At 35.7% G+C, this 12,902-nt stretch overlaps 1 protein-coding gene across 1 annotated transcript in view; it reads left to right on the forward strand.

The window, feature by feature from the left end:
* Positions 1–516: 516 nt before the first annotated feature.
* Positions 517–12,902, forward strand: part of LOC131973762 (1-phosphatidylinositol 4,5-bisphosphate phosphodiesterase gamma-2-like) — a 41,923-nt gene continuing 29,537 nt past the window's right edge. The window contains exons 1-5 of the mRNA XM_059335837.1: positions 517–680; positions 7,544–7,735; positions 10,698–10,847; positions 11,802–11,895; positions 12,004–12,051. Of these exons, the coding sequence (XP_059191820.1) occupies positions 7,552–7,735; positions 10,698–10,847; positions 11,802–11,895; positions 12,004–12,051 (476 nt within the window). The 5' untranslated portion in view covers positions 517–680; positions 7,544–7,551. The remainder of the gene's footprint in view (positions 681–7,543; positions 7,736–10,697; positions 10,848–11,801; positions 11,896–12,003; positions 12,052–12,902) is intronic.

A 12,902-nucleotide genomic window follows, 5' to 3' on the forward strand; every position in this document is an offset into this window, starting at 1 on the left:
CCTTCATTTAAGCATAGCATTTGAATTTTTTATCCACCACTGATCTGATAAGAGTACAAACATGTCTCTCCATCATTTATTTACTCCTCACTTTTTTAATCCATAAGAGAGATTGTTTCAAGTTAAAAACATAACTCTTAGTCATCTTAGGACCTTCTGGACCACCTTAACTGCCTAGTAGGAGTCCTCGTACCGCACTTTGAGAACCACCTGTCATTATGTTTGATGGTTTGTGTTTAAAATGGCGCAGCTTTCTCTGCGTCCTCATACTGCACTCCGCACCACAGACAGCGGACTATTTCACATACAGTAAACTAACCCGTACAGCTCCAAATGATTTAATTATTAAATATATATTAGTTTTGGTGCTGACAGGTCACAGTGGCAGATTAACTGCTCTCCCGTCTGATGCCACTTGCACAGTGTAGTTTGCATAGATACCGTACTTGCTTCCGGTCCTTTTTTTTTTATAGCCTAACATGTAGGCTATGCCTATAATGCAAGTTAACTTTTACTTCCTTGTACACACAGATAGAGGAACTGGCCGTTTTGCGGCTGGTCTTTTTTGTCAACACTCCACATCCTCTCCAGCTTCGTTTCATGACTTTCAAATCATGTTCAGTTAGAGAAAACAAGCGGCAACTTTGCAGAGCTTGAGAAGAATCGAACTCACTTGTAAGGTAAGTCTTTTACTTTCTTAAAATATTTTTTTGGTGCGCGTCAAACTGCCCGTGGTGAGACTGAGTAGAGTTAAAAAGAGGGAAATCCGCTTTTCACCGGCGGCACATCTACTGGGCTTCAGATGAAGTCTGACCAGCTCACAGCATGGAGTCTGTGTCCTCTGCGCTGTCAGACAGGTTCCACCGGCTCCAATCACACAAGGCATCTTTTGCGCATCCTTCAGTCACCAAATGCAAAGTTAGAAAGATTATGTTTATGTTTATTATGTATAACCTTTGGAGAAAATTGCTTGGTATGAAACCAGAGTGAACACCCATTGGGTCAATAAAGAACCATTTGCTTTATTTTTAAATAAAAATACACTTTACTTTAAGTTGTCAATAGCCTATATTAGGTCAAGTCAAGTCACAGTTTATTTCTATAACGCATTCTCAGTTGACCAAATATAAATATAGCAATAAATGTCAAATGAAGTCTAAAACAAATAAGTAAGCCATATATTTAGGAAGGTTATACTGTTGTAACTGTTATAAGGAAGGGATTTGCTTTGTTGTTGATTTTTATTGTATACTGAAATGTTTTTCTGCATGCACTGATAAAAAACAGGTCGACATGCCACTGGAACTTAATTAGATCCATATGAACATTGGGTAACGCTTTATAATAAGGTCCTTAATAACCATTAATTAATAAGTAATAAGGCATTGTTCTCGCTTTAGATCCGGTAGTTGCAAAAAGCATAGTTAACTTATAGTTAACTTATAATAGATGAGCAATAAAGTATATTTTAATATCAATAAGCAAACAAAATAAGATTAATAAAGGTATGGCAAAGACATAATGGGGGGGTCATGGGTGTTTGTAATGCCATTATTAACACTAATACAAGCTTATAAACACACAATAATGTTAATAAGCATCTTGTAAGGACTTACAAGGGCCTTATTACTTGTTAATTAATGGTTATTACAAGGACCTTAATATAAAGTGTTACCCTGAACACCCATTGGGTCAATAAAGAACCATTTGCTTTATTTTTTAAATAAAAGTACACTTTACATTAAGTTGCCTATATTAGGTCAAGTCAAGTCACAGTTTATTTCTATAGCGCATTCTCAGTTGACCAAATATAAATATAGCAATAAATGTCAAATGAAGTCTAAAACAAATTAATAAGCCATTCATTTAGGAAGGTTATACTGTTGTAACTGCTATAAGGAAGGGGTTTGCTTTGTTGTTGATTTTATTGTATACTGAGATGTTTTTCTGCATGCACTGATAGAAACAGGTCGACATGCCACTGGAACTTCATTAGATCCATATGAACATTGTACTGTCAAGAGCTGTTTCTTAAATACCTAGAGTTAAGCACCAAAACAGCTTTTTAAGTATCAAGAGCCTTTAAAGTACTAAAAGATATACATTTATACATTGAGGCAAGTACTTCAGTCAAAAAACACCAGCTAAAATAGAAAAAATTAAGAGTAGAAAAAGTCAACATATGATATATATACAACCAGTAGAAACACTATGTAAAAATATGTTATTAATATATAAATATATTTTATTTAAATGAGAGAATGAGCTGTGCATACAGGACTGTGCAAGCCCACAGTATTAATATTTGCAATATGCAGATAAGAGCAGGAGGCTGTGCATTATGTTAATGTAGGGGGAGGCGGAGGGAGAGTCAGTGGGGGTCTCTGGCCTTGAGAACATTGGTGGAAAGTAACTAAGTATATTTACTCAAGTACTATACTTAAGTACAATTTTGATGAAGTTGTATTTTACTTGAGTAATCCCATTTTATGTAACTTAATACTTCTACTCCACTACATTTTGAGGTGAATATTGTACTTTTTACTCCAGTACATTTAGCTGACAGCTTAAGTTACTTTTCAGGTCGAGATTTAAGATGAAGATGATAAATTTAAAGTGATTTGAAATTTGTTGAAATAAAACCTCATAACAGTATATTAAGAAGATAAAATTAATCCTACCTTGAGAAAACTAAAACATTGATAAATGCATCAATAATAATAATAATAATAATCCAATAATACATTTAGAATATATAAAACAATCTGAGTGGGTCCATTCTGTATAACAAGACCTTTTACTTTTGATACTTTCAGTACATTTTGATGCTGATACTTTTGTACTTTTACTTCAGTAAGTTTTGAATGCAGGACATTTACTTGTAGTGGAGTAATTTCACAGTGTGGTATTAGTACTTTTACTTAAGTAAGAGATCTAAATACTTTTTCCACCACTGCTAGAGAGCCAAGAAACTGTTCTCATGGTGAGAGGTTTTGGTCCTGATGGAGGGGAGTGACTCAAAAAGTCTGTCTAATATCTACATACATTTACTCAAATACTGTACTTAAGAACAATTTTGAGGTAGTTTTACTTATCTTGAGTATTTTATGTAGCTTTATACTTCTCACCCACTACAATTTGAGCCAAATATTGTACTTTCTACTCCACTACATTTAGCTGACAGCTTTACAGGTTGAGATTTAACATGAAAAACATGATCAATTTAAAGTAATTAGACTTTTATAATTAAGTCCTATAATAGTATATTAAGTAATTAAATAAACTCTGTCTTTACAAAATTAAAACACTGCTTTCATAAAAGCATCAATATAAATAATGTAATAATATTTTTAGAATATAGTAAGTAAGTGAGGGATCTGAATAGTTCTTCCACCACTGGGCTGCTTTACCCTTTTCACAGCTAGATTAATGGTGAATACAAGTCCAATATTCACTTGACTTTCACCTCTGTTTTGGTCTCCACCAACTTCTGAGAAAGATATCTAGCTCTCTAGAGCTAGATATCTAACACAAAAACTGAAACTAACACAAACTAGTTTGTGTTAGTTTCAGTCTGCAGTTTGTTGTTTGTCTGCAGTTAGCATTAAAACTGTCGGCTGCTGTTGCTGGAAACAGTGTTGATTCAAAAAGTTGAGTTTAAATGTGACATAAAGACAAAGACAGTGAGATTAACAAGGCTAAAAATCTAAGGGAACTGGGCTTCTTTCTACCGTCATATTACATTTTTATATTCTGTGTTATTTATTTTAATTTTTTGAATGATTAATGTAGTTTTAAGTTTCACTAACACATTTATATGGAGCTGGTTACAGCTGTTTGGACTTGTAAATATTGATAATTAGGCTGAGTATGCTACCTTTTTTATTTTTTTATTTTATTTAATTCGGTACCCATCATGTGAATGGAACCAGTGTGCCCTGGTAGCCTCGGCCACCAGTATGAATGTGTGTGTGAATTAGTGATTGAGCGTAGTGTGTAGTGTAAATCGCTTTGGATAAAAGCGATATATAAGTGCACCAATGCTTAAAATGACACCACCATTCCTCCTCCTCTAAAAGTTTTTTACACAAAGACGTTACACACTAAACTGCAGACTCAAATCAGTAGTGGAAAGTACATTTACTGTACTTTTTGCAATTTTGAGGTACTTCTACTTTACTGGGTATTTCCATTTTATGTAACTTTATACTTCTACTCCACTACATTTAGAGGCAAATATTGTACCTTTTACTCCACTACATTTAGCTGACAGCTTTAGTTACTTTTCAGGTCGAGATTTAACAAAAAACACGATCAATTTAAAGTGATTAGACCTTTTTTTAATTCAACCTCATAACAGTATATTATGTAATTAATGAGCCCTGTCTTTACAAAATTAAAAGCATTAATACAAATTATGTAATTATACAGTCATGGGAAAAATTATTAGACCACCCATGTTTTCTTCAATTTCTTGTTCATTTCAATGCCTGGTACAACTAAAGGGACATTTGTTTGCACAAATATAATGATAACAACAAAAATAGCTCATAAGAGTTTAATTTAAGAGCTTATATCTAGCCATTTTCCATGGTTTTCTTGATAATGATTTTGGTTATTATCATATAATATATATATAAAACAGTCTGACAGGCACAGTTTTATTAATTAAACCACATAACAGGATATTAGGTCGTTAAAAGGAGCCCTTCCTTGAGAAAATGTAAACACTTTACATAAGGAGTGGGTCCATTCTGCATAACGAGTACTTTTACTTTTGATACTTTAAGTACATTTTGATGCTGATACTTCTGTACTTTTATTTCAGTGAGTTTTGAATTCAGGACTTTTACTTGTAGTGGAGTAATTTCACAGTGTGGTATTAGTACTTTTACTTAAGTAAAGGATCTGAATACTCTTTACACCACTGACTCAAATACACCACTCTTGATTTTCAACAGTCCACAGACCCAGTAGTGGGTCAATCACACAACACATTGAACTCAAAAACCATTGCAGTGATAGGCTGCAAGCAAAACCATACAAATACAGTACAAAAAGTACAAAAATGATCAAATGCAGGTATCGTTTAACTCCGCTTAAAGAGACAGCTTGTCTTGTAATTTCTGTGTATACACACACATTCCTTCAGTTTATATGGATGACTGTTCCCACCAAACATGTTAAATATTAGCACAAAGAATCATCACATCCTCATTGCATTTCAACACTGGTTTTCCTAAAGTAGGTGTGCATTTGTCACATTAACACACATTTGGCTGTATTGGCACAGAATTTGTGTTTTATATACCACAGCTTCGGTATCAGGAAATTTGCTAGTCTAAATAAATGGCTGCGGTGATCCCAATAGGGACAGTCCCTTCACAGGGGTAAAGGTTTCAGGATGGAAAATAGTTGTGTGATAGTGTAAGTTAATCATTAATTGCACCTCAAGACACAAGAATGCTTTTTGTTTCTGTGTTCCGGGTTTTAAAATGGATTTTTATCATATTATATCCTGTTTTTAAGACAGACAATGGGTATCAACTCAAAAAACTTCATTATTGGCATTAAGAAAGGAGATAATCTGCACATTTTTTTATAATGATAAGCCTCAAAGCATATCTAAATGAAAAGAATGTGGTCCCAGTGCCAATTTTTTTTTTGTTGCATGAGCTCTTGGGCTTTTTAATTGGTTCAGTCTAACCATTAAGACCACATTATTTTTCTTTCAGTGTACGATTATACTCAATAAGTCTCCCCAGTCCCTATTTTACAAATATATTTCACAACATAATTTAGTTAAAATGTAATTCAACAGGATTCTGGTGACACCGTTTTGTTTTGATATCTCTCTGGTCATTTGCAAGTTAAATATTTGGTGTTATGATGTACCAGGCTGACCTTCAACACTACCTTCAACTCCACAAGGATGTGGACACTATTTCTTATTCATGTTTATCTTACACTGTCACTGAACTACATATTTCTGGTTTGTTGAAGTGCACTGTGTCAAATTATCATCCAATTACTGACACACATGCTGATAATACTGTAGGCTTAAAGTAATTGATAGGAACTTATTGACTTTATTGAATCGATGAACAAGTGAGTGATAACGATAAAATGAACTTAGGCAGAAAGAGAGCATTGTCTAAATAAGATATGTATCTGAGCTCGAACATTTGCATGTGATATTAATACTGCTGGTGTCACGTGAGGAAAAATGGGTGACAATTCTGAGGACCCACAGCTGGAGAGGACTCCTCCAATTTCAGTTCAGTCGAGCTGTCAAAACGAGCCTGTGAAAATAAACCTAATGATGTTGTCAGGGTTGCCGTTGATCAAAATTTAGGATTAAATGTTAAATGGAAGGACTGCATTGCAAACTGAAGGTATGAAATAAATGTGTGGGTGGCAGAAAGAGTCTAATGAAAGATGCTATAGAGTTGTAATAATGAAATGTAGGATAGTTCAAGATCATTTTGGCCTTGATGCCAGTCTGAGATCATCATCATCATCTTCATAATCCATAGCCAAGTGGCTGTAGGTGCACCATGATGTTTTACACCAGTTCTTTCAATTTTGATCAACTTTTCTGCAGTTCTTTTTGCATTATACAGTGTCATATTCGTCCAACTTGCAATATTTGAGAGCCAGTTCTTTCTAGGTCTTCCTTTTCTTTCGATTCCATCCTGCGATGCAATGGAGGACGCGGCCGTTGTTTACCCGGGCCACGACCGATCCGTTATGTGGCTGTCTGGTGTAATCATCATAACTGTTTCAATAGACGAGATAATCTGGTGGTGTCCATCTCCTCTCCAGATGTGGATGGCCGTTGACTGTTGATGAGTTCATCTGCCCTTTGACAGGTCTTATTTTTTCGTCTTGCTGGGTGTTCATCCATCCTCCTCATCAAGTTGAACCTGATGGGGTTGACGGTTTCGGCGCAGGCAACTAGCGAAAAACCTAACCCTAACCCTTGCCTCACATTAAGAGGGTTGCCAGTTCGACTTGGTCCAGCGGCTTTTCTGTGTTGAGTCTGTGTTGAGTTTGCATGTTCTCCCGTGGGTTCTCACGGCTTCCTCCCACAGTCCAAAAACATGCACTTAGGGTTAATTAGTGACTCTAAATTGCCCGGGTTTACCCCAACTCTCGCCATTTTCAGCTGGGATCGGCTCCAGCCCCCTGCGACCTGAGTGCGGACAATCGGTTAAGGGTAATGAATGAATGAACTAGAATAGGAAATCCTCTATGGAGTTTAGCCACTGGTGGTTGTAGTGGATGAAAACCATTCAGGTGATCTGGACTTGATGAGGTGTGGACTTGAGCTTGGGCCTGGGCACCAGATGTGATGATGTTAGTGTCTTCTGATAACTGATATGATGGCTGGAGTTGAATTGGATGGATGAGGGCTGTGACGTTTTTGCCCAAAAGCTGATCAAATTGATAGCACATACAAACGGGGAAGTTATTTTGCACTGTCAGCAGTTGTTAGTGGACAGTGATTGAGCGTCTCTGTGTCTCTCCTGTCCTGTCTCAGCTGCAGCGATGGCGTCTTGGGCCCAGCAGGGCGAGATGACGGAGTACAAGAAGATAGTGATCAAGCGGGACATGGAGCTGGGCGTGGTCATGACCGTGTTTCGGCAGAAGGCTGAGCGGCTCACTGTGCAGGTCATCATGGAGACCCGGCAGGTGGCGTGGACACGTACAGCAGACAAGACTGATGGTGTCTGTAAGTATATTAACAATGAAAATCAATCGTCAGTGTCATCTTCTTCTTACTTTACGCAGTATTTTTTCAAAACGCATTAACAATATCTCTTCATCATTAAAGCCACTGGGCTAGAATGTATTCACTATGTAGTAGTAGAGTTTATATGCCGGTAATAATGCAGAAAAGTAAAGTATATTTATGCACATTAGCATCCAGGTAAGTTGAGTTGATATTAGGGCTGGCAGTTCAAAAGCATCTTTACTGAAAACTAAATAAACTAGAGATTAGTTCAAGATTATTTGAACAAACAAAGCAAATTAATTGAGATGAACATAGCAAAATAGCAAAACAATTTTTACTCAACAGTACAACAAATGTAGAAAAATATAAAATAACACTGTGAACTACTTTACAGTCCTGAGTGTTTTTGCAGATACGCAAGACCAAAAATAAACAAATTGTGAGATTCTTTGTTGTTAGAAAGCCCACGCTGTTAATGTTTTGCTAGCTGTCATTATTGAACTAACTTCCATTCAGTAATAAATTGTCTGTAAGTTTTTATATGTCCAACACTCTTGAACGCACCATAGCCGTTCCTATGTTATTGAATGCACCATACCTGTGCGTGAATTGCCGTGCTGTGAATGTTAGTTTTCTCTCATACAGTGGTGGATAGATTGTAATTTCTTTTGGTCTTTCCCAACATTCACCTGTACCTCCCTGGTTTATTGCTCCAAGTCATAGCTGACAGCTATTTTGCTGCCCTCAGCTCCACGTTTAGTTCCACGTTCGGTCTTTCTGTTTACTTCTCCGGCAACTTACAAAAAGTAGTGGAGCAGGAAAAGGTCGACTCTGACTGGCTGTTATCACGCACATTTCCGACATGTTTGAACAAGTAAATAAATATGCTCACAGCTGATCATCAAAATGGACCTAAAATTTATTGTGATCACTAATCACAATCATATAATCGCCCAGGCCTAGTTTATATTCATTACTGCCACTCATAAAAATGAACCACAATCAAAATGACGTTCACCTTAATTGTCTTGTTAAAGTTAAGGAAGTCTGAGAGGCAGACAGACCTGCAAACTTTTCATTGTTATTTGTGAGAACCAACCAAGTTGTGCACTGGGTTTAGTGTTCATTAGTCAAATATGCAAAAGCCAGGCGTTCCCGGTGGCACACCTGGTAGAGCATGTACCATAGAGGCATTCTCCTCATAAGCGGGCGGCCCGGGTTCGAATCCGACTTGGAGCCCTTTCCCGCATGTCTTCCCCTCTGTCTCCCCCTTCACTCTGTCCTATCAATAAAAGCCCAAAAATGGCCAAAAAATATCTTTAAAAAAAAAAAAATCTGCAAAAGCCTTGAAGAAAAATTTTTCCAGTTGCAGAACATTTGATTATTAGTTAATATGATGTTGATAGTAAAGTTTTATTCTATGTTCGACAGGATGTATACATTGTATACCGTTGTGTGTCATCTCTCATGATAAGTTAGTTATGTAATAAAGCGGAAATCACCATGGCCAAATGCTGAACTTGTTGTGCAAGTGTTTTACTATTCAGTACCTCCACCGGCTACCAGACATTTGATGTAATACTTGTTTTTTGTTTCTTTAAAGTGTTGTTGAATATTGTTCCATCCATTAGATAGTCAGGCTGAGAGAAGGGGATGTTTGGGGTTGTGATGATTTAGACATCTTTAAAGTTGTCATACATGGTGATGGTTGCCACTTGATGGACTCACCTCATGTGCACTTCGGATCTGCACTGTTGGCCTAATTATGACTCATCCCTTTTATAATCCCAGCCACCATGACACTCTTATTACTATCTTCTGTCTATCTTAACATTCATCCTATTAGCCACTGATTAGCTTCACCAGTGCAGGCATGTATTTCAGTAGCAGAGGCCGAGGAGAAAGCTGCTCTTGTCATTTCCTTCCTCACATTTTCTCAGTTAGTAACAAAACTGATTCTTAGCTCAGCTGTTTTGGAGCTGAGTCATCAATGCCATACAATAGCTACGTCCAGACCAGCGGTGGAATGTAACTTAAGTACGTTAACTCAAGTACTGTACTTAAGTCCAGTGCTTGTACTTTAAGTCCAGTGCTTGTACTTTACTTAAGTATTTCTATTTTATGTGAATTTCTACTTCTACTGCACTACATTTTGAGGCAAATATTGTACTTTTTACTCCACTACATTCAGCTGCCAGCTTTTGTTACTTTTCCGGTCTAGATTTAACATAAAAAACATGATCTAAGTGATTTAACATTAAAAAAAGAAATAAATAAACCTCACAATGGTATATTCTGGAGTTCAAATGAACCCCATCTTTACAAATTTAAAACACTGCTTACATAAATGCATCACTTATAATAATCTAATAATGTTTTTGGAATATATAAAACAATCTGAGTGCATTCTGCATAATGAGTACTTTTACTTTTGATACTTTAAATACAATTAAATGCTGACACTTTTGTACTTTTACTTGAGTAAGTTTTGAATGCAGGACTTTTACTTGTAGTGGAGTCATTTAACACTGTGGTATAAATACTTTTACTTAAGTAAGGGATCTGAATACTTCTTCCACCACTGGTCCAGACTAACACATTGGTCTGAGATCTGGAAAGGCTGTCTCAGTTGTTATACATTTGCCTTTTTTGTCTAATGGAACTTTCAGGTTATGTTACACACCGGTAAGCTGAGAGATAAGAGTTTTCTAATGAAGCAGTAAAGATACTCTTTTAGGGTGTGTGTTCTCAGTGTGTTAAAGTGTGAAAATAACCATGCCCTAAAGAACCCTGACTATAGTAGTGACAGTTTGAGAGCTGAAAATGTGTGAAACTGAAAATGAACCATGCTACATCTATTATAGTGCTTATAACTGGGCTTTTGTGATTCAGACTGCAGATGAAATAATGCCTCCCCTAGAAATGATGATTTATAATTGTCAACTCACTCTCATTTCAGTGGACCTGTTTGAGATCAGAGAGGTCCGTCCAGGGAAGAACTCCAAGGATTTTGAACGCTTTAAAGATGGGAAGGACAAACACGATGAAAATACGTGCTTCACAATCTTCTACGGCTCACAGTTTGTTCTCAGCACCCTCAGTCTGGGAGGTGAGGTCTTTATCTGTGTTTCTAGCCTCTTTTTTAATTACTTTTCAACAAAAGTGAGTTTCTCTCATATTCTTTATGACCTTTTAAATAAATTAATTTGTGATGTCTTGGATATGGTTGATACTTTTGCGCTTGCAGTGTGCTCATTGTTAGTGTTTCAATATTGATTTATTAATACATAGTTGCTTATAAAGTTGGTATAAAATATTTTTTACTTCTTTAAATTATTGCGACAATGTGATTTTTTCTTGACAGATGAAGTGTATATCTTATCTTATCTTATCTTATCTTATCTTATCTTATCTTATCTTATATCTTCTCCAAACTTTATTAATTAATCTCTTCCAAACATATCACAATGAATATTAAACCACAATTAACAGGATCGTGTCTGAACTTTATGGGTGACAGTGTGTATAAGAAATAATGAAACAATTCAAGAAATGCTTCTTTCTGATATAAAGTGAGATCAAAAGATTGAGATGCTAAGCTAGGCTAACTGTGTAAAGACATGATTAGCCTAGCTTAGCATAAAGACTGGAATCTAAGGAAAAAGATTTGTCCAAAGTTCAGAAATACAACTCTAAAAAACTCTGACGCAGACACATTTACAACCCGATTCCAAACATGCTGGGATTCTGTGTAAAAGCAAAACACATAAAATTCAAAATATAAAAAAATATTTATTTACACACACCCAAAAAATAACAGTTGGAACATAAACTTCACCGTCTACTATCAGTTTCCAATTGATATATATGATACATTGATAAGCAACTTATCACATTCGGTTGTCACTGCATCCATTTTTTTTTTTTTTTGAAAGTTTGGCTGTACACAGACTTCAGAGCATATTGCCTCCACATGGCTCTCAACATGGCGCTGGCATATCATCCCAAAGTTCTAAATGTCTGTTTAGTAGAGTAATATTTTTCCTTTTTGTTCATTTTGCAGCTGATTCTGTTGAGGAGGCACAGAAATGGCTGATTGGACTAGAAATGCTGAGGCAAGAGACACTGGAAGCTCCGACTCCAGTTCTTATAGAGAGGTAGGTAGACACACACACACACACACACACACACACACACACACACACATGGTTATTAGTGAATACAATTCATCTAATAATTGATCTCTCTGTGCTCCTTTCCTCCAGCTGGCTCAGGAAGCAGATGTATTCTGTCAATCAGACCAAAACAAACAGGTACTGTATGTCGGATGGTTCCTCAGTCAAACTAGCTCTGTATATAAATGATAAAATCAATATTGTGTCCTACAACTGCCATTATATGACTTGATAATACTTTTTTTAGTTTTATCTTATAGGAACTTGTATCATTGAATGGCTGCTGATTGATATTTTAATTTCATTTGAACACATTAACCCTTGTGCACCCCTTTACAAAAATGTAAATGTAATACCCTTGGTGCAAAAAATGTTCACTTCTTAAAAAGTGCTATAAAAAATGATATATGAATATTTTTTTCACTCTCAATGCATTAAATCTTTTCACCAACTTCAGTCCTGATCAAACAACTATGAAATTGTATGTATTTCATACAATTTGTATTTCATACAATTTCATGTATTTATTTAATAATTTTAACCCTTTAATGCCGTTTTAGGAAAGTAAACCCACATGTGTTAATTGATAAAAACACAAAATATGAAATATTTTCCATATACTAAGTGCAAACTTGATTTTCTGGGGGTGGGGGGATTATTAGACCATTGGATACATCAATAATTGACAACAACATTGATTTAAGTGCATTATTAATTTTTGAGCTGTGTGAGTTTCATAAAAAAATACCTCACCTTTTACACTTTGTGCCAAAAATGTTCACTTCTTAAAAAAAGCTATAAAAATATTGTATATGAATATTTTTTCACTTTCAATGCATTAAATCTTTTGATCAACTTCAGTCAGTTTAAAAGTTGATAGAAAACTGATATCCTTGCAAAATGTTGTCCCACTAGCATTAACAGAGGCAAAATTATTTAAAAAGTTAAAAAGTATTTAAAATGGAAATGTACAAAAATGTACCTATAGG

This window comes from Centropristis striata, chromosome 6 (genome assembly GCF_030273125.1).
Source record: "Centropristis striata isolate RG_2023a ecotype Rhode Island chromosome 6, C.striata_1.0, whole genome shotgun sequence".
In the NCBI taxonomy this organism is placed as follows: domain Eukaryota; kingdom Metazoa; phylum Chordata; class Actinopteri; order Perciformes; family Serranidae; genus Centropristis; species Centropristis striata.